The sequence below is a fragment of the Madurella fahalii genome (genome assembly GCF_045866475.1).
Source record: "Madurella fahalii IFM 68171 DNA, scaffold_1, whole genome shotgun sequence".
Lineage (NCBI taxonomy): Eukaryota > Fungi > Ascomycota > Sordariomycetes > Sordariales > Madurella > Madurella fahalii.
In genome coordinates, this window is record NW_027263971.1 from 9,066,351 (window position 1) to 9,085,674 (window position 19,324).

The 19,324-nt window shown below is 56.5% G+C and overlaps 9 protein-coding genes across 9 annotated transcripts; 4 read left to right on the forward strand and 5 right to left on the reverse strand.

Moving 5' to 3' along the window:
- Window positions 1-4: 4 nt before the first annotated feature.
- Window positions 5-638, reverse strand: MFIFM68171_02468 (Mitochondrial intermembrane space cysteine motif-containing protein MIX17; the record flags this gene model as incomplete). The annotated part of the gene is made up of 3 exons (XM_071057890.1): window positions 5-37; window positions 115-343; window positions 418-638. The coding sequence occupies 3 exons, from the start codon at window positions 636-638 to the stop codon at window positions 5-7; spliced, it is 483 nt and encodes a 160-aa protein (XP_070913991.1).
- A 738-nt stretch (window positions 639-1,376) lies between these two features.
- MFIFM68171_02469 (Exosome complex protein) lies at window positions 1,377-2,004 on the reverse strand (the record flags this gene model as incomplete). The annotated part of the gene is made up of 3 exons (XM_071057891.1): window positions 1,377-1,556; window positions 1,609-1,775; window positions 1,827-2,004. 3 exons carry the CDS (start codon window positions 2,002-2,004, stop codon window positions 1,377-1,379), a joined length of 525 nt encoding a protein of 174 aa, XP_070913992.1.
- Window positions 2,005-2,786: 782 nt separating this feature from the next.
- On the forward strand, window positions 2,787-4,214 carry MFIFM68171_02470 (Ketopantoate reductase C-terminal domain-containing protein; the record flags this gene model as incomplete). Its single annotated transcript, XM_071057892.1, has 1 exon — window positions 2,787-4,214. One exon carries the CDS (start codon window positions 2,787-2,789, stop codon window positions 4,212-4,214), a length of 1,428 nt encoding a protein of 475 aa, XP_070913993.1.
- A 344-nt stretch (window positions 4,215-4,558) lies between these two features.
- Window positions 4,559-5,138, forward strand: MFIFM68171_02471 (DsDNA-binding protein PDCD5, putative; the record flags this gene model as incomplete). The annotated part of the gene is made up of 4 exons (XM_071057893.1): window positions 4,559-4,582; window positions 4,644-4,732; window positions 4,799-4,809; window positions 4,864-5,138. 4 exons carry the CDS (start codon window positions 4,559-4,561, stop codon window positions 5,136-5,138), a joined length of 399 nt encoding a protein of 132 aa, XP_070913994.1.
- A 177-nt stretch (window positions 5,139-5,315) lies between these two features.
- Window positions 5,316-6,284, reverse strand: COQ4 (Ubiquinone biosynthesis protein; the record flags this gene model as incomplete). Its single annotated transcript, XM_071057894.1, has 2 exons — window positions 5,316-5,983; window positions 6,056-6,284. The coding sequence occupies 2 exons, from the start codon at window positions 6,282-6,284 to the stop codon at window positions 5,316-5,318; spliced, it is 897 nt and encodes a 298-aa protein (XP_070913995.1).
- Window positions 6,285-7,235: 951 nt separating this feature from the next.
- MFIFM68171_02473 (Ribosomal N-lysine methyltransferase-like protein) lies at window positions 7,236-8,458 on the forward strand (the record flags this gene model as incomplete). The annotated part of the gene is made up of 2 exons (XM_071057895.1): window positions 7,236-7,355; window positions 7,421-8,458. 2 exons carry the CDS (start codon window positions 7,236-7,238, stop codon window positions 8,456-8,458), a joined length of 1,158 nt encoding a protein of 385 aa, XP_070913996.1.
- An 844-nt stretch (window positions 8,459-9,302) lies between these two features.
- Window positions 9,303-10,587, reverse strand: MFIFM68171_02474 (RRM domain-containing protein; the record flags this gene model as incomplete). The annotated part of the gene is made up of 3 exons (XM_071057896.1): window positions 9,303-9,409; window positions 9,476-10,104; window positions 10,169-10,587. 3 exons carry the CDS (start codon window positions 10,585-10,587, stop codon window positions 9,303-9,305), a joined length of 1,155 nt encoding a protein of 384 aa, XP_070913997.1.
- Window positions 10,588-12,355: 1,768 nt separating this feature from the next.
- Window positions 12,356-14,518, reverse strand: MFIFM68171_02475 (WD40-repeat-containing domain protein; the record flags this gene model as incomplete). The annotated part of the gene is made up of 6 exons (XM_071057897.1): window positions 12,356-12,519; window positions 12,570-13,599; window positions 13,660-13,764; window positions 13,816-14,129; window positions 14,193-14,324; window positions 14,389-14,518. The coding sequence occupies 6 exons, from the start codon at window positions 14,516-14,518 to the stop codon at window positions 12,356-12,358; spliced, it is 1,875 nt and encodes a 624-aa protein (XP_070913998.1).
- A 1,425-nt stretch (window positions 14,519-15,943) lies between these two features.
- On the forward strand, window positions 15,944-17,799 carry PDH1 (ATP-binding cassette transporter CGR1; the record flags this gene model as incomplete). Its single annotated transcript, XM_071057898.1, has 3 exons — window positions 15,944-16,228; window positions 16,330-17,107; window positions 17,183-17,799. The coding sequence occupies 3 exons, from the start codon at window positions 15,944-15,946 to the stop codon at window positions 17,797-17,799; spliced, it is 1,680 nt and encodes a 559-aa protein (XP_070913999.1).
- Between the last annotated feature and the right edge of the window lie 1,525 nt (window positions 17,800-19,324).

Sequence of the window (19,324 nt, forward strand, 5' to 3'; positions counted from 1 at the left end):
CCGCTTAGTACTGGCTCGCGGCAGCCTGGCAAGCTTTCTGTTTTGCAATCGTCAGCAGCCAATCTCCCCAAAAATTACAAACGAGTACAAGGGGGAAAAAAAGAAGAATTATACCAGTTGCTCCAAATACCACCCGCAAATCGACATGTTGCCGCTGTGTTCGTCCATGCACTTGGTGAATTGCTCGGTTGCGCCCTGGCAGTTGTTGCCCCAGCTGCTGTTGGTCTGCGCAGCCTGTGCCTGCGTGGCCTGCGCCGGCTCGGCGGGCGCGCTGCCGCCGCCAAACATGCTGCTGATGCCGTTGCCAACGACGTGGCCGATCGACGAGCCGATGGCGACACCGCTGTGTGTTATCTTACACGTCAGTTCTATTCACGTCCCTCGACCATAAGAGACAGAGTGAGAGGTAATACGTACGCCGCGGTGCTGGCCATCTGGCCGAGAAGGCCCGGGCCCTGCGAGGTCGGAGCCTGAGGGGCGGCGGCCGACGCTGACGGCGGGTGAGCGGGAGCGCCGGCCGACGGTGCGTACGTGGTTGCCGGCCGGGTCTGCTGCTGCTGCGTGGGCGCGGGCGCCGCGCGGGCGGGGACGGTAGGGCGGGCGGGAGCCCGGGCGGTCGACCTTGACTGGCGAGGCATGGTGATTTGTGGTTTTATGTGCGTGTTTGTGCGTGCCGATAGTGCGTGTTGTGAGAGATTCAATGAGCGATGGTGGTGTTGAGAGAGTGAGTGTGGTTTGTTGTAGCTTCGAGATATTTTGCCGGGAAGTGTCGGCCGATGGGATTTTGCCATTGGCCACTGAGGGCGCCTGGCTCCGGCACGCAGGGCCTAGAAGCCAATGGAAGCTCGCCGTTGGGACCCCTGTAGCTGCCAGAAGTTGATGAACGACTACAGGGTTAGGGTGTTGCTTAACCGAGCAAGCGGGAGATTCGTAGCTTGTGGGCTGAGAATACTTTAGATTAGAGACAGGAAACATGAAACAATATGAGCATATCTGTAAATAAGAATGCAGGGCGGTTAGATGCCTACGATATCTGCATGCCGGGTCTTCCTGGTAAACCCCATCCGCCATAGAGGTCCGGTCTCCCCAACTCCCAGGTTCAGTGTGGGAGAAGGTAGAGGGGCCAGGTCATCTTCCGTCCAGAATCGCTTATAGGTACATATACCTTACCATGGGCTACGCCGCGCTGCTGTGGCATTCGGATCAGTCACTACGACTGCCTCGACCGGCAGCTCCCCAATAGACCCTCTCAATCGAAACATAAATGATGAACCCCCTTCACCACGATTTCGGACAGTTGGCGAAGGTGCCAGGTCTCCTGTTAACCCAGCTGGGCGCGGCACTTATCCTGCGGTAGCCATAAACCACCTCATCCCTCATTTCCTTTTCTTCGACCCGCGGCGCTTCGGCCGCTTTGGGAGCTTTTCCTCAACAGGGCCGTTCCCGGTGCTCGGCCCCTCTGCCGGTCGTTTCTTCTCGGCAGCTTTGGCGGTAGCCTTCGCGCGTTCTCTGGCAATAAGCTCTGACAGCTTTTCTTTGATATCCTTATTGTCACCCTGTGATGTGTGAGTGGATATCGAGTCGAGCATCATCAGTGCAGGAGCTTACAAGATCAGATTTGAGGAAGCGGGCGGCGGCCTCGGTGTTGACAGTGTTCTCCCGCTCTGCAGGCGGGGTCTCGATCTTTTGGATCTTTTCCATGTACTGCTTTACACGGGCCAACTCGGTGAGGATGGCATGCTCTCTCGTATCGACCCCGTTCAATCGTAATGTGGCTGCATGACATGTTAGTGAATGTGCAAAATCGGCGTAGACGCGAGTCTCACAGAAGAGGAGCGACTCTATGGCATAAGAGGCCAGAACATAGAGCTTAGCCTTGTCCAGGAGCGGAAGCTTGGAGGAGACATCCCCGATGTCGTCGAGTAGCGGCTTCAGGGCCTCCTTCACTTGGTTCAGGTCCTCCTCGAGCTGGTCCAGTTGTGGAGTGATGTCGCTGACATCCATTATGAGCAGACGGCGTTCGAGTTACCCGGGTGCAATGAATGATAAATGCGATATCCTCATCCAACACTGAGTCGGGCACTGCCTTTGGAATACGGTTTGTTTTCCTTGATGAAAGAGAAATGGCCCAAAAAGCCTGGGCAAGGATGTTTGGCGTTAGCGTCTTGGTTTGCAGGAGTACGTGTGGGTCCTGCACCAGCATCCACAGCAGTCGCCCCGTCGCTTTGGATCTCTCTCGGCTGCGGATCCCTGACGGACCAATCAAACTGGACCTGATTTTTCCCTTGCATCAGTAAAATTTTGAGAGAGCGTTTCCTTGGTAAACGTCGCCGTCACTGCAAACCAGGTCGTTGAATTGGTTTCTCTTTAGTTCCCCGACCCGAAGCTTGCAACAGAAGCCAGACACTCGAGACCGCGGACTAACTCCTTGGCCTCATCTGCGTTCCCATTGACCGAATCCCTCCGATGCCGCGTCGCATGCCCTAGCCATCGACAGCCGCGCTTGACCGGCCTCCCAACGAGTCCGCGACGCCGACACCGCCCCCTACCATGCGCTCCCAGGTTCCTCCGTGAACACCGGCAACCTGTATCTCCTTCTGGGCGGCCGCCCGCCATCGCGGGTGTTTGCGCAAATACCCTACAGACGCGTGCCATGGTTATCCAATAACCACGCGGCGGGCCGGGGGGCCAGCCGGCGATTGCTTGACCGGGATTTCACGGCATCGACATCACTTTTGCTGCACAAGGACTTGCTGGATTCTTATTTTGTCGAAGACACAACTCGTATGAAGAGCGCCTACGTTCCCTGGGCCGCTAAGCGCACCATTCCCGAACACCGTCATACACCAGGTCCGTTCGCCGTTCCGCCGCCTGCCGTCCTAACCAGCCCTATGGTGTCTGCGAATTCTCCTCCCAGGCCGCCAATCTCCCGCCATCAGCCGGAGGAAGACAAGGAGCTCGAGGAGGAGATCACGGACAACCGTGAACTCGGAAAGCAGGGGGGACCGGAACGGATTCGGTCCAAGATTGCACTGTGGGACTCGGAAGAACGGCAAGTCCGCGCTCCGCCGCCGGTCCTGACCGGCATGCAGCCGTTTAAGCCGTCGGATCAGATTCATGTCATGGGATTGGATCTAGTAGGACGATATATCACCCACACCCTGGCCGGCTGCAAAACTATCCCGCCAGTCCGCTATTTGCTACACTCGCGCCAGTTGTGCAAGAAGTGGGTTCGGGCCAACGGACGGCTGACGCTGCACCGAGGTAAAGACATCATTGTCCGCCGCGGTGTTCAGGCCGAGGATATATCTGAACAGGCCGAGTATCCTGACGACGACGATATCATCCACAACCTTATCGTGACGGTACCGGCCGGACAAGTCGTCCAAGCACTCGAACGCATCCGGCATAGGCTCGATCATCGATCAACCATCTGCCTTGTGAATGATGGGTTAGGGGTTGCCGAGGCGCTCATCGAGACATACTTCCCAGTCGAATCGAGGCGGCCTATTTTCCTTCTCGGTCATTTCTCAACTCAACTTGGGTATACAAACTCCAGCTTCTCTGTTTCCGAGGTCCGGCAAGGGAGGCTTTACCTATCGCTCTTCTCACCACAAGCGCCGGGGCCGGGTATGCCCTTTCAAATCAAGCGGCATCCACCGTTGGAGCGAACGGCCAGGGCAACGCACTTTCTCCGGCTCCTGACGGCGATGCCAGGGCTCCACGCGACCGGGCACCCATTGACCGACTTCTTCAAACGCAAGTTGCCGACAGCGGCCTTCCGCTCGGTTGTAGACCCTATAGCAGTTCTGCTGGACAGCACCTACGACAAGCTCCCGGGCAACCCGTACGCTCGGCAGCTCATGGACCGGCTTTTGGGGGAGGTGAGTCGGGTGGTGTCGTCTCTCCCGGAGCTCAGGGATTCGGGAGAGTTCCGGCAATCGGTGATCGACAGCGCGTTGAGGAAGGAGGTGTTCAGGAAGCTTATGCTGCAAAGGACTGCCGACAGCAAGATGCGAGCATACACGGCTCGCGGATGGGATACGGATGTCGACTTCTTGTCCGGCTACTTCATCAGGCGCGGCCGACAGCTGCGACTCAACGTCACGGCGCTCGACTCGGTCATGTGGGCAGTCAAGGCGAAGAAATTGGTGGTGATGAAGAAGCTAGCGGCCGAACTGCCGATGGATGGTGCTGCGATGATGGGAGAGTAATAGGGAAGCAGCCTGAGCAGGCCGCTCTGCGCTTGTAAAAGTGTATAACATTTGTAGATCCGGGCATAGACATGGACGGCTGGCCAGCATTGCGGTGCATATATACATACTCTGTATTATATGATAAATAGATCTGCAAGATATTTGGCGAGCATGGTTCCCTATTTCTTGCAAAGTTGTACAAGATTACTGTATACCTTAAGTATCCGAAGGGGCATAGCAAACGGGAGACAGGCAGCAAACGCCCCGCCAAAATATTTTAGCTTGGCCCCGCGATAAAGACAAGCTTCCCCGCAGTCCTTCGGTACTCCACGACGCGATACCAGCAGCAAAGCCAGACCACGATGGATGACGCCGAGTTAGAAAAGGTGCGCTGCCGCTTTTTTTTAGAAGTTCGAGCCTTTACCATTAGCTGATATCTGTCTGCAGATCCGGCAGGCTCGCCTGGAACAGCTCAAGGCCCAGGGTGGCGGCAAGGGAACATCAAGTGGTGGAGGCCAGGAACAGGCGCAAAGACAGTGAGCATCTGGACCTATGTACATCACATGGAAGTGAAAACGGTACTGATGACATGGATTGAACAGGCAGCAAGAAGGTACCGCATCTTCGGATCCCCGAGCCCGTCTCAGACAACGCTGACAATCCACAGCCGAAGCGCGTCAGTCAGTCCTCAATCAGATCCTCCACCCCGAAGCTGCCGACCGGCTAGGGCGCATCCGTCTCGTCAAGGAGCAGCGGGCGACCGATGTCGAGAATCGACTGATCATGCTGGCCCAGACAGGCCAGCTTCGGCAGAAGGTGACGGAAGAGCAGCTCAAGGAGCTCTTGAACGCCGTAGCAGACAACAAGGAGGAGGAGAAGATTGTGGTCAGCCGAAGAAAAGCGTGGGAGGACGATGACGACGACGACTTGTTGAATTTGTAAGGCGGCAGGGTGGTTATACTGTTTCTGAGATGACCTACTGCTATGGCGTAGGCTTTGACGGAAGCATTCTTGTCTGTTTGCTGTCCTCTCTTATCTCCCCGGTATCGTACAGCTTTATAATTCTACACGCGGCCATCCCCGCGAATCAAAACAGCTACCTATCCCTCATCAGGTAGATTACAATCCCCCAGCCTGCGCCCGCGTCCTTTCAGCCTCTTCCTCCTTCCTCCTCCTCCGCTCCTCCCTCTCCCTCTGCCGAATCGCCCTCAAATCGGGCGGCGGCTCCACCCCGAGCTCCCTCCTCAACTCGTCCACATCCCTCTCCAACACCTCCTCCCAGTACACGTTGATCACCTCCTTGGCCCTCAGCCCGTTCCTCAGCGCCCAGGGGAGGTAAATCTCCGCGAACCGCCTCCGCTCGCTCCTCTTGAGCGTAGCCGCGGCGAAGACGCTCAGGCCGGTCATGGGGAGGAGGGTGTTTGCGAACTCGAAGGCCTTGAGGGCGACCTCGCCCTCGCGCACGACGGGCAGGCCCGTCAGCGCGTGGTAGAAGTCGTGGCACTCGCGGTAGCGCTGCATCACGTAGGCGCACTCCTCGTCGTCGACGTAGCGCACCGCCGCCCGCGTGTCGGGCGACACGCCCTCGCGGTCCAGCCACGCCACGTACGTGCGCCCCACCGTGCCCGCCGGCAGCGACCGCAGGTGCGGCAGGTTGAGCGACGTCGACGTGATGCGCGGCCGGTCCCGCAGGATGCGCCGCCCCGTCGGCGACGCCAGCATGGCGTCGCGCAGCCGGTAGATGAAGTACGGCGTGGCCGTGGCCTCGGCGAATGCGGCGATAAGGTCTGGGAGTCGGGTTTTTTTTGGTTATGTTAGTGGGTGTGGGGTGGAAAGTGAGGTGAATGAAGGAGGCGTACCGCCTCGCCGGGGATCGCGGAGAGACATGAGCCCCGAGCCGATGGCCAGAGCGGCTTTTTCGAGACCGGTGAGAGGGACATGGCCTGGGTAGTTGGGAGGTGGACGGGTGAGGCTGGAGAGCGAGAAGTGTCGTTGGGAGCCGGTGGCAGCTGCGAAGAGCGTGCTGGAGGGCCGCAACCCGTTGTTGCGGGCTACGAGCGCCGCTGAGCGTCTGAGGGTCACCTCCATAGTGAATTGATTCGGTAACACCAGAAGAGCATCCTGCTGTCTAGCCGGGGAGAAAGAAACAAGGTGTTAGCCAGGAAGACTAACAACCGTGTACAACAATTCCCTGCTCAGTCTGACCGAACTGTCTCGGGAGCTCTATTCCGAATACTGGTGCACGGACCATTTACAATGCTGTGGTATGATCGATGTGGACCCGCCCTCGGCTGTGGGCCTTCTAGGACCCACGCCACACAGAGCCTCATCTGCCCGCTGTCTACACATCACAACCACCATATCCTTCGCAAGGAACAAGGAGCAATCCTCGAAGACGCCACTGCACAGTCAAAAGGGACATGGTCACGTAGGAAAAGGCAGTTCCGATGACAAAGCGGTAAGGAAGTGGTGGGTGGTAATTCTCATGCGCTAACATACGGACCGTCAATGATCCACTGATTCAGTTCTTTAACGCACAACGGTGGGTTGCCCTTAATATAGTAATTAGATTTTCAGTAGCTTGACAATTAATGTTTATAAATGTTGGCCCTCTTTGTATGTATAGGGCCGTGTAATATGGGAAGCCAAATGTTCGCGACATCCACAGACTCCATTCCGAAGGCGTTGTATCACATGACCCACGCTGTGCAACGACTCTGCTCTGGTGAAAGCCGCTACCGAAGATAAGATAAGAGCGTAACAATCTCACCCAGGGTGAATACACCGCGTCAGAGACACTGGGAAGATTAGGATGATGACAGGTCGGAACCAAGTGTATTCGAGATAATAAGCTACTAATGGCCTGTAACTCATAAATGGGCACAGCTTCTTTTACTCGTGCCACTTAGACGAAACACAATGAAAAATCATCGCGATTCAGTTTCCATTCTGCCACTTACAACCTCATCATTTTCAGTCCAGCACCGATAGGTGTGGTTCAACCGAACATTACATATCTCCAGCGAAAGAATAGAAATTATGGAAGCCTACGACGAACTCCTCCGCTGGGCAGGAGAAAAGGGGATCGAACTTCACGGCGTTGAACCCCGCGCCATTCCCGGAAAGGGGGTAGGCGTGGTAGCCACAAAACCACTTAAAGTGAGAGAGAAAACCATACAATGATCTACCAGCAACCTCATCATCCACGACTAACCAATCCCCAGGCCAACGAGCGTCTCCTCCACGTACCCACCTCCGCCCTCCGCACCCTTGACACCGTCCGCCCCAAGATCAAAAAGAACCTTCCCCCAGGAACCAAAGTCCAAGCCATCCTCGCCGCCGACCTCGCGCTCGAGAAGCCCACCTCCAAATACGCCCCCTGGACAGCCGTGATCCCCTCGCGCGAATCCGTCACCTCGTCGCTCCCCCTGGCCTGGGATCCCCTCCTGCACCCTTACCTGCCCAAACCCGCCCGCGGCCTCCTCCAGAAGCAACAGACCAAATTCGCGCGCGACTGGGCCGCCGTCGAGCAGCACCTCCTCCCGACCCTGGCACCTTCCCATTCCCCGCCCCTCACCCAGCAGACCTTCCTATACGCGTGGCTACTCGTCAACACGCGGACCTTCTACCACGAGACGAGCCGGACGGCGCGGCAGCTGGCGGCGGACGACCGGATGGTGCTGCAGCCCGTGGCGGACCTGTTCAACCACGCCGACGCCGGCTGCGAGGTGGCGTTCGCGCCGGCGGGCTTCGCCATCACGGCGGACCGCGCGTACAAGCCCGGGGACGAGGTCTGCATCTGCTACGGCCGCCACGCCAACGACTTCCTCCTGGTCGAGTACGGGTTCGTGCCGGCGCGGAACCGGTGGGACGAGGCGTGCATCGACGACGCCGTCATGCCCGAGTTTGACGACACGCAGAGGCTCGTGCTGGAGGAGCGCGGGTTCTGGGGCAAGTACGTCGTCGACGAGCGGACGGTGTGCTACCGGACGCAGGTGGCGGTGAGGCTGTTGTGCGTGCGCGATGTGGAGGTGTGGAAAGGGTTCCTGGACGAAGGGGAGGATGGCGGGGAGGAGATGCAGAGGGAGGTGGATGGGTTGCTGGTGAGGGTTCTGGAGAGGTACGTGCGGAGGGTAGAGGAGACGATTGAGGAGTTGAAGGGGGTGGAGGCTGGCGAGCCGTGTCAGCGTCAGGTGTTGGATTTGAGATGGACGCAGATTATGAGGTTGATACGGCAGACAATTGAGAGGCTCGAGGGTTGAAGGCTGTTTGAAGATCTCAAATTGGATGATAATGGCTAATACGATACTGTCAACTCTCCGCAGGTAAAGCGCAGGGTGGCAGGTTCGTGGAAAACCGACGAATCCCATGACAGACCCTCTTCAGACTCCAGGCCTCGCTTCAATCTCAGATGCATACCGTGTATTCCTCACAGATCGCATCCAGAAACTCCAAAGACACACGGATCGCCAAAATCATAGAGGAGCTCAGACACGTATCGTGTCAACAGAACTATATCAGTAATCACTAGGGTCTCGCGCTTTGCCCACGATTGCTTCACATTTGATATGACAACCAAAGACGCCAGCACACCAAACAAACCCGGAACACAAGACACCGGCAAGCACCAGAACATCGCTGCCAATAAAAATCCATCCATGATTGATTCGAAAGTAGTATCTGGAGCGGGAGAGGAAAAGGAAAGAAATAAATAAAAAAAGCAAAAACGCCAATACTACCAGAAGCAACTGTTAAAGCAAAGTTCGACCCTATGTGTAGCCCAGAACGCCAATAAAAGAAAAAGCGAACCCTTTCCACCTTTAAATCATACAGACAGTTAGTTTGGTTTCAATTGTCCCAGCTGGTAAGATCCATCTGTTTCTATTTCGGGTTTCGGTTTGTCCTCTGGCGGAGGTAAAATGGGAGAGGGATTTAGAAAAAAGCCCTACTGTTGTCTGCCAGCGGGGGTGGATCTCTAGATGCGTAGTGCTGTTCGGCGGGAGTTGGATAAGGGGCGAGAGGAGAGCGTCCCGCTGACGCTGTGACGGGAATGAAAACGAAGAGGGGTAGACCGCAGCTTTAGCGCTTGAATACCGGAAAGCTGTCCTACTCGCCCCGAGCTCGCTTCGCGCCGTGCGGGTTCTGCCACTCGTTCGACTGGTTGTTACCGCCAAAGAAGGCCGGGTTGAACTGCGGCTGCATGCCTTGGAAGCCTGTCGCGTATGTCAGCCGGCTTAGAACAGCTTAGTTGAAGATGGAAACTTGTCGGGGCAATATACCAGGCATCCCGCCGCCCATGCCGCCACCCATACCACCACCCATACCGCCACCCATGCCGCCGCCTATCATGCCCATGCCGCCCATCGGACCGCCCATACCTCCCATGGGCATGCCGCCGCCCATGGGCATACCACCCATCATGTTCATGCCGCCTCCGCGGCCGCCGCGCATGGCCCCACCGCGCATGCCACCGCCCATCATGCCGCCCCGGTTGAACGATCCTCCGCCGAAGCCCCCGCCACCCATTGGGTTGCTGAAGCCCATGTTGTTGGCGCCGAAGGCGTTCATGTTGCTGCCAGAAAAGTTTCGATTGAAGCCGCCCGGGTTCATGCCGCCGCCCCGAGTGAAGCCGCCGCGCCCCCCTCGGAAACCACCAAAGTTATTGTTGCCACTAAAGTTGCTGCTGCGGTCATTGTACCCTGGGCCTGAGGTCACCCGACCTTGGGCGTCCTTGGCGCCGCGGTTCGGGGCGTCCTTTGGCAGGGTACGGAACGGGTTGTGAGTGGGTGATGAGTAAATCACCGTAGGCTTCTTTTGACCGGGCTGACTGTACTCGTCGCCCAGCGAGTCGATGCGATGCTTCGTAGCAGTGGCGGCTTGCTGAGAGGTGAATTCAACATAGGCTTGCCTGTTGACAACGTGTGAGCAGGCAAATCCGCCAAAGCTGCGTCATCTGCAGGAAGTAAACGTACCCTTTGCTCTTGCCATTAACCTTGTGTTCACTGAACGTGATCTCCTTCAGCTCGCTTTCGCAACCGGCCTGCCACACCCAGCCGCGAATGTCATCGTCCGTGTTCCACCAGTTGAGCTCCGACACCATAAGCGCAGTGGTCGCGCCGGGATCCACCGGACGTTCGTCGGAACCCTCCTTACGCTTCACGCCCTGCTGTGGGCGGGGTGGGGGGCTCTGGGATCGCTGCTGATTTTGGCCGCCGTCATCCATGTTGTCTTCCCTATGCTCGTCATGGTAGTCTTCATGGTGTTCGCCGCCGTTCCGCTCTTGGTGGTCCTCGCCTTCGTAGGCGTGCTGCTCGTGATCACCGTGGTCGTGGTCGCCATGGTCATTGCCCGAGTCACCGTAGACGTCGATTTCAAACTCCTCCTCGGCCATGACGACGTTGTTGGTCTGGGTGCTCGGTGTCTTGCTTGGGATCTGCTTCTGCTTGGTAATTCAGATGTGAATTGAAAGCTTGCCTATGGATCAGAAATACAGGAATGTCTGTAGCGCATGATCCCACAATCAGCAGCTGGCTAGAGGTTGTCCAAGGTTCGTCGCCGACCAAGAGGTAGTGCCCAGCCGACCGAAGCCGAGCATCTGTCATGGCGGGAGAGGCGGAAACAGAATCAACGAGAAAGCGAATGGAGAAATCAAATAGCAAAGAAAGCAGTGACACAACAGAGGTAGAGAGCTCGTCATACGTACATTCCAATCCTTTCGAACGACGATAACCGAAGATTGATAACCCACTAGACAGAGGGTTGGCCCGTTGAAGAGATGAAAGATTGCCAAGACGAAGCTCTGTGCTTGCGGTCTGGTCGACAGGAGTCGGGCTTTTTCTTGCTTTGTTTGTTTCTGTGTGCTCTTCTCCTTCTCTCTCTCCCAGGCTCTGGTCCTCGGACAAGTACAGGTGGTCTTTGGTCTCAACCAATCCGCGAATTCTAGAAATCCTGACCGCGCAGAAGCGACGAATCCGAACTTGTCTATCCGGCTATTGCTTTGTCTGCCGCCCGAGTGTGGGTTTTATGGATCGGGAAGCGTTCTGGGTAGTGCTCTAGCCGGGCAGTTGGGATGGAACTGCAGGGCACCGATGACTCGCGAGCGGAACTCGAATGATGATTGCGAGTGGTGTCAGGGTCGGGCGAGGTCGACCAAAGAAAGGGAAAACTCGGTCGGCAAATGTCTCGGGTAGCCAGCCCAGGCCCGGGGGAGACGTGTCAGAAGCCCAGGTCGATGGAGTCGCTTGGTGGCGGGCAATTTGGGGGCGCTGCGAAGTTTGGAGAAGTGAAGTAGCAAGTTGCACAAGGGGAAATTGTGAAGCTTGAGGATCCATTTCCTCTTTCAACGGGGCGCGGCAAGGCTGAGGAATGCGCGCTAAGCTTGTGGACCGTGCATTTCCTTGGTCTTGATCGGGACCCACAGACGACATCCGCAAGTGTGAGATTCCAGGGTTAGGGTTATCATCCGCAACTTCCCAAGCAAACCACAACTCGGTACGTACAGTACAGTACCTCCCGGCCAATAACTCGTCTATTTGCTTATTCTTCTCCGAGTGGCTGACATCAGGTGCACCTCATGTTACGTATATTTCAGTCTTTCTTTTTTTTAAAAAAAATAAATAGAGCTTGACATGTTATCCTTGTCGCCGTCGTGAGCGTTGTTAGCGTATGATCATTCTCAAGTCCTGAATCAACCCCCCAATACAACAGAAACCTTGACCTAAACTACAATAGGTATGTGAAAATGAATCGTCAGTCACTACAACATGTTGTATCCAATATAACCACCAAAATTGCCCATAGCGCCGGGTAACATAGAGTGAGCAGGGGCAAAGAAAGAAAACGCTGGCGACGCCAAGAATCTCACCGGCTAGCCCCTTTCGTCGGTCAATGAGAAGAACGGCTAGGGAGACCCCGTCAGACTGAGCAGGGGTTTATCCAGGGACGGGAAGGTTGAGACGAATCGAACTAATCAACTTTCTGGCGTTGTCTGTTTTGCGGGAGCGTGTTGGCGTGCCTCGCTCATGAGGCTGTTCGGGCTGTGGGGAGTTGAAAAGCGAAACGGGAGTGAGGAAGCCGGCGCATATTGACTATGTGCCGCGGGTTTGGATCTCAGGGATCACATGGGGCCACGCGACGGACCTGACCCTCACCCATTATCCTCACCACCAACCTCTACTTCGAACAAATTCGGGCTCGCGGTAAGGCTGCAGCTTCTCGTTAACCGAGGCGCCCATTTCCGGCTCACCCTCATCACTCTCGCACTCGTTGTACGAATGTAGCGATGCTGTCCCGCCATCCATAGCCGGACCACTCCATGCTGACGCTGTCGTATGTTAGCCGGAATCCTGTCATGCGTTAGAGAAATCAGCTTACCAACAAAAATGGGCGCATTCGGATGCCAGCCAACGTCCCGAACTAGCGCCTCCCAGCCGCAAATATCCCGGTGGCGCAGACGATGCCGCCGTTCTGGTCTCATCCGCACGTTAGACTTGGTGGCAGACCTCACGTCAATCTTGGCCGCCAGCGTTGCATCCAGGTTCCAAACATAGACATGGCCGTCGTAGCTGCCGGAGTAGACATAACGAGAGTCTGTGCTGTTGGGCGGCGAAAAGTGGCATCTGATCAAAGTCCTTTGCACTTTGTGTCCGCGGAACGTCACTAGCGAGTTGTCGTGCGGATGCTGGAACCATTGGTAGTCGTGGTAGTCTTGCCAGCGGTAGTCGTACTCGTACTCGCGCGATCGCGTGTAGGACGTCGGGTCCAGTTCGCGGAACTGCGTCGTCGACATGGCCATCCTTAAATCCCACAGCTTCATGCTCTGGTCTTTTCCGTTGCTCAGGACGTACCGCCCGTCTCCCTTGCTGTCAATATATGTCAAACCCTCGGTATGCCCGACAAAGGCTCCCGCCTCCCTGCCGTCACCCAGGCTGCGCGTGTCCCAAACTTTGATGGTGCAGTCGTCCGAGCCCGAGTAGAGGATATGGGGGGATAACTTGTCAGCAAAGCATACTGCGTTGACGTCGTTCGAGTGTCCTCTGACGTGGTGAAGCGGCTTGCGCCGTTCGATATCGTACACGACTATCGAGTCAGCACCCGTTCCCGCGACAATCTGGCGTCCGTCTCCCGAAAAGCGGACCGAGAATATCGCGAACCCTCCGAAGACTGACTCGCTCATTCCATTGCGTCCGCCGTCGGCAAGGTTGAGCGAATAGGGATCGCCTGTGTCGTTGGGATCAGTGGCTGCAATACCAACATTGCTCTGCAGGGACGAAAAACAAAGCCACTTGTTGTCGGGGCTGAGGTCCGCGTCCGTCATGGTCCATTGGCCAAATGGGAAGGGCACTGTTTTGTAATGTTTCCAGTTGTAGGGGTTCGACGTGTCATACATGCGAACCCTGAAGTCCTAGGGCGGTGTTAGGAACGGTTTCTTTCCCGGGACTGAGCTTAGCTCGTTACCACTTACTTTCACACACGCGTAAAAAAAGTTACCATCACTTGAAAACTGCCCACAACAAACTGGATCCTCAAAGTGGACAACCATCTCGGGCTTCGCTGATGGTATCATTTGCTGTAAAGGCTTAGCGTTAAGCGACGGACAGGGAAGGAGATTGTCCCATACCTGGGCCATGAGACCCTGATTAATCTTTTGGCCCGACCTGCCACCCAACCCCAACTCCCGATCCAGAAGCCTGCGAGCTAGGCCTTTGCGATTGTGTTCCCTCCAATCATACGTGCCAAAGGCACCGGATTCCATCAACTTCCGGCCCTCATCACTCGGCACCTTGGGAAATTTGTTGCGGTTGGCACCACGGCCTACGCTGAACCTGAGGCGGTGAATGCCATCGGAATCACCGTGGAATACGGGATTGACATCCTGGCCTCGGAGCAAGGCCAAAAACTCGCTCTGCGTCAGGTATGGACGCCCAATTAAGCCTAGGTATATTCAGTATCATGGGACGTGAGAGGTGGAGGTGGGTGGTCTGTCCGTCTACATACCACGAGCTAACCTAATAATCCTCCGACTGAGCCCAGCGTCTTCTTCTTCTTCTTCCTCTTCTTCGTCTTCTTCGTGATATTGAGAACCCTCTAATCCATCATCAGCTATTTCCTCGATGAGAACCTCTAACTCTATGTAGTCGCCCATGCATCGTCAGCATACAGGTGGGGATGAGTGAGCTTTGACTGCACGCACCGGGGAATCCGTCGTTTTCATCATCGTTCTCATAGGCTGATTGGAAAAATTCCAACCAGTCATGGCGCGAAAGGAGCTCGCCGGCCTCGTCATCGTGGTCGGCATGGCTGCCAGATTGACTGCTGCTCATGGTGAAGTTGATGTGGAAAGACTGGGGATGATGAATGAGGGGCCCACGGCCCGCTGAGGTGCTTGGTAAGAGTCAAGCGATAAAGTACCGGAAGAAGCCACGAGGAACTCGAAATAGGTTCCTAGGACTGGTAGCTGCACTCTGATCTGAAAAAACGGGACAGAGTCCATGAAATTACCCAGTGAGACGTCACTCGCATCGAATCTGGGGTTGAAGTTTACATCGCCCCGGGTGCTCCCGTCGCGGGCATTTTAGCGGACTTTAGCCCCGGACTTAGCTGATGACGCAGGCGGACTGCTGACAAACCGCCCGGATGGTATCGGCATCATACCCAACCCTATCCCTGGACTAACGGGCCGCATTTACATCAGCAGCAGCCAGCTCCTATCTTAATGAGGTAGCATCCGGAGCAAGGAACGGATCAAGTAGACTACGGTCACTGCCGGATCCAAGCGCTAAACAAAGTAGGCATCCCCTTTGTCGGTGCGATAAAGTAGCGCCTGGGGCCAAGAACCCATTCTCCCTCTCTCGATGTCAACGAGGAACAGAGATGGGTGCGGGTGGCAGACGGCGGGAACTGTACAACAAAATAGGTTCCGCCCGGGGGATACGGTGCCGTCGGCGATCGCTGGGGGCACGGGAGAGGCCCGGGTCGCCGTCAACGCTGCCCTGAGCGCCGACAGATCTAAATCCCGAGCTTGGTTCGGGCTTGGCACCGGCCGGAGGCTTTTCCCTATCGCCAAGAACGGAGCTCGCCGCTGAGCGAGGGAAGCACGACTTGCAAAGCCGACGAGAACTGCATACCAGAGTTCAACATCCCTCGCTTGTTTCACATAACTAACTCAATATGCCGATTGTAGTACGCCAGAGAATAATAGGAACATTGTGGCCCAGCTTGTGCAGTGTTCGGCTAACAATCTCTCGATCTGATGGGGCTAGGCCAGACATGACAGGGTGCTCACCATCGGACAAGCGGAGACGCTACTGAGCTATCCAACAGGGTCCAACACTATGCTAGCAACAACAATTTTGGCATTAGTTTTGCGTCTAAATAAACCACCGTTGTAAAATCACCGTGGCAGAGAATGTCGGAAGCCAGTTAGACCCGCTGCCATTGAAATACAATGGCGTCTACTTCGCCGTTGCTGGGCGAAACTTTTTTTCGCATGGCAGCGGAAGCAGGGGTATCAGCACCAAGCTCAGGTGAGGTGGGGTGCTCGGCATGCCGCGGCAAACAGCTTCCCGCTCGAGCGGCCAAAGCTTCTCCATTGAAGTCAAGCTCGCCGCTTCTTCTTGTGTACAACTTCTCATTCTTCTCATATATATATATAATATCCTCAAGACGTCTGTAGCGTGTGATTCCATTGGCTCCGTCCCAATTGATACCAAGGAATACCACAGAGCAGTTGCGGACAGCCCAGCATCATGTCTGCTGCCAACCGCGGATTGCGCCAGGCTTCGAGAGCACTCCGCCTGCAACCCCGTTTCTCCCCGCGCTCGGCACTGCGGCCTTTGGGGAGCTCCCTCAAGAACGCCGTTTCCCCCCTCTCCGTCTCTGCCGTGCCAGTACGCAGTAGCTTTTCCACCATGGCCTCGCTGCAATCTGTTGCCGCTGCCGCGCCGTCGCCCTCGACGGGCAAGGGCTACGACCCCGAGATCAAGGACATTGCCGACTACATTCACAACAAGAAAATTGACTCGGAGCTTGCCGTGAGTGCTCCCTGGGTTTCTTTCCCTTTTTCTCTCTCTTCTTTTTTCTTTCTCTTTTTCTTTTCCATGGCCGCTCAGCACGCTGACATAGCCCCGGACAGTTCGACACGGCGAGATGGGTCTTCCTCGACACCCTCGGCTGCGGCCTCGAGGGTCTGCGGTTCAAGGAATGCACCAAGCTCCTGGGGCCCATCGTCCCGGGCACTGTTGTGCCCAACGGGCCCAAGGTGCCCGGTACCCCTTACCAGCTCGACCCCGTCAATGCCGCTTTCAACATCGGCGCCATGATCCGGTGGCTCGATTACAATGACTGCTGGCTCGCGGCCGAGTGGGGCCACCCCAGCGACAACTTGGGTGCTATCCTTTCGGTTGCCGACTGGATTACGCGCACCAACAAGGCTGGCGGTAACCTCGCCGGCGGCAAGATCTTTACCATCCGGGATGTGCTTGAGGCCATGATCAAGGCACACGAGATCCAGGGATGCCTGGCCCTGCTCAACTCGTACAACAAGGTCGGCCTAGACCACGTCGTCCTGGTCAAGGTTGCCAGCACCGCCGTGGTCAGCAAGATGCTGGGCCTGAACGAGAAGCAGACGGCCGACGCCGTCACGCAGGCGTGGGTTGACGGCCAGAGCCTGCGCACCTACCGCCACTCTCCCAACACCATGTCACGCAAGTCGTGGGCCGCTGGTGATGCCTGCCAACGCGCTGTCAACCTGGCTCTCAAGGTTCTCAAGGGCGAGACCGGAATTCCCACTGTCCTCTCCGCCCCCACCTGGGGTTTCTACGATGTCCTGTTCAAGGGCAAGAAGTTCGAGTTCCAGCGGCCTTACGGCAGCTATGTCATGGAGAATGTGCTTTTCAAAGTGTCGTATCCTGGTACGTATTGACATGTCTACGCCCCCCCTCATGCCGAACGCGCTGGGCTCCGTGTTGACTCTTTCCCCTCTACAGCCGAATTCCACTCGCAGACGGCCGTCGAGGCATCGCAGAAGATCCACGCCCAGCTGAAGTCGATGGGCAAGTCTGCTGCCGACATCAAGGGCGTCACCTGCCGGACGCACGAGGCCTGCATCCGCATCATTGACAAGCAGTTCAAGCCCATGGACAACTTTGCCGACCGAGACCACTGCATCCAGTACATGTGCTCCGTCATGCTGGTCTTTGGCCGCCTCACGGCCGGCGACTACGTCGACGGCTCCGAGGCCGCCACCTCGCCGCTCGTCGAGTCGCTCCGCAAGAAGATCAAGTGTGTCGAGGACCCGCAGTTCACGGCCGACTACCACGACCCTGCCCTCCGCACCATCAGCAACGGCCTGACGGTCGAGCTGAACGACGGCACCGTGCTGCCTGAGGTGGTCGTCGAGGCCCCGCTCGGCCACCGCCTCCGCCGCGAGGAGGCCAAGCCCGAGATCCTTGCCAAGTACAAGCGCCACCTGGAGCCTCACTATAGCGCCGACAGGGTGCAGCAGCTTATTGAACTCGGCTTGGACCCCAAGAAGCTCGAAGCGACCGAGGTGGATCAGTACGTTGACCTGTACGTTAGCAAGGATAGCAAGTTTATCGAGTAGAGAGGGGTTGGTGGTGGATGGCTGGCTGGCTAGCTAGCTAGCTGCCTGCTTTGCCTGCTTATTGTACTGTGTAAATGAAATGTGACCAAAAAAAGACAGGTCGGTTAATGGCATCCGTTTCGTCCCCTTTCCGATGCTTCATTCCGTTATTATGTCGTCTTCGGATGCAAGTCCTCCCTCACGTCTTCAAAAACATCCCAGACCGCCATGGTGGCGATCTATACCCTGGTTTTGGCCCACGCCAGCAAAGCATGCCCTCCGAGATAAACTACATACGAGTTAAGCTACCCCGCCTCGTCTCCCTTTCCCATCTTGTGGGTCGGCTGGCACTCCTTCTTTTTTTTTCTTAAGGCCCTAAGGGAGCGGGAATAATTGGAGGTGGCTCGTTCGCTTTTCTTGGTCCGTAAGGTACTGCACAATTAGTAGTTGGGCAGGGACACAGCGGTTAAGAGAGGAAAGGGAGAGAACACACAGAAAAAAAAAGGCGCCCTGAGGGGCTCGAACGGCAACGGGAACGGGAAAGAATGGGACAATGCCCTTTGGTCACCGAGCGGAGCCGGTGGTGTGGGACCGACAGACGCCACACCGGTTTTTATTTACTTTACACGTACTGTACACTATGTCATGTTAATGTAGGATCAGGTCTGGTTGGCCATTTTGTCTGGCTCCCCGCATACGTACTGTACATCATGCACGCTCCAGCCGCATCTCGTTGGGGAGGCGCTGGATCGGGGCCGGCCACGCGGGGAGGGGGGTGGGTTGAGGGTGGTTTCGATGGCGGCGGCTCAAGGCGGCCGGCCGGCTAGCCGGCCTCATGTCGGTATGTTGGGGGGGTTTGGGTGCGTATTTGTAGGACTTTTGAGGGATGGGTGTCTGTAAGTGCCTGAGGTACCTGAGCGAGGCTCTTTGTTTCCTACGGGGTATGCCGCGGGTACGTACAGTACGTGATGCTTTTCGAGGTCTCGTCGACAGCGCCGTGGATCTTCGCGAACTAGGATACAATACCTGGAATGGTATGGGTGATGGAGCGGAATCATCCGTCTGCCTTGGGTAGCCGCGGGCAGCTGTGGCCCCGTCACATTCAGCGGCGCCGTCTGTTGCCTACTCTAGTGTAAATGGGAGGTGGCTCACGGTAAGGGATGCGGTGTTACAAACCCCCTCCCCCGCAATTGGCGTCAAAAAAACAAAATACTAGGACTCACCCCAGGGCATGCCGATCCGATCGCCAAGCCATGTCAAACGCGCAAGAACTCCCTTGGAAGGCTGGCCATGGCCCAACCAGAAACACTTTTCCCCCGCCAAACGCGCGTGGGAATGGCATGACGGCGAGATGAGGAGGGGGCTTGGGCCCCGCTGCGTCCAACTCGGAAAGGATGCATATCTGGCTGCGCGGGATGGCCATGTACTGTACTTCGTACACGTTACATGTATGAGCGGGAGATTCCCCATTCACCGGGTGCTGGGCCGATCGGCGGTGATTCAAGTGAGTCCGCTGCGTTAAAACGACGCTGTGGCTTTTTCGAGA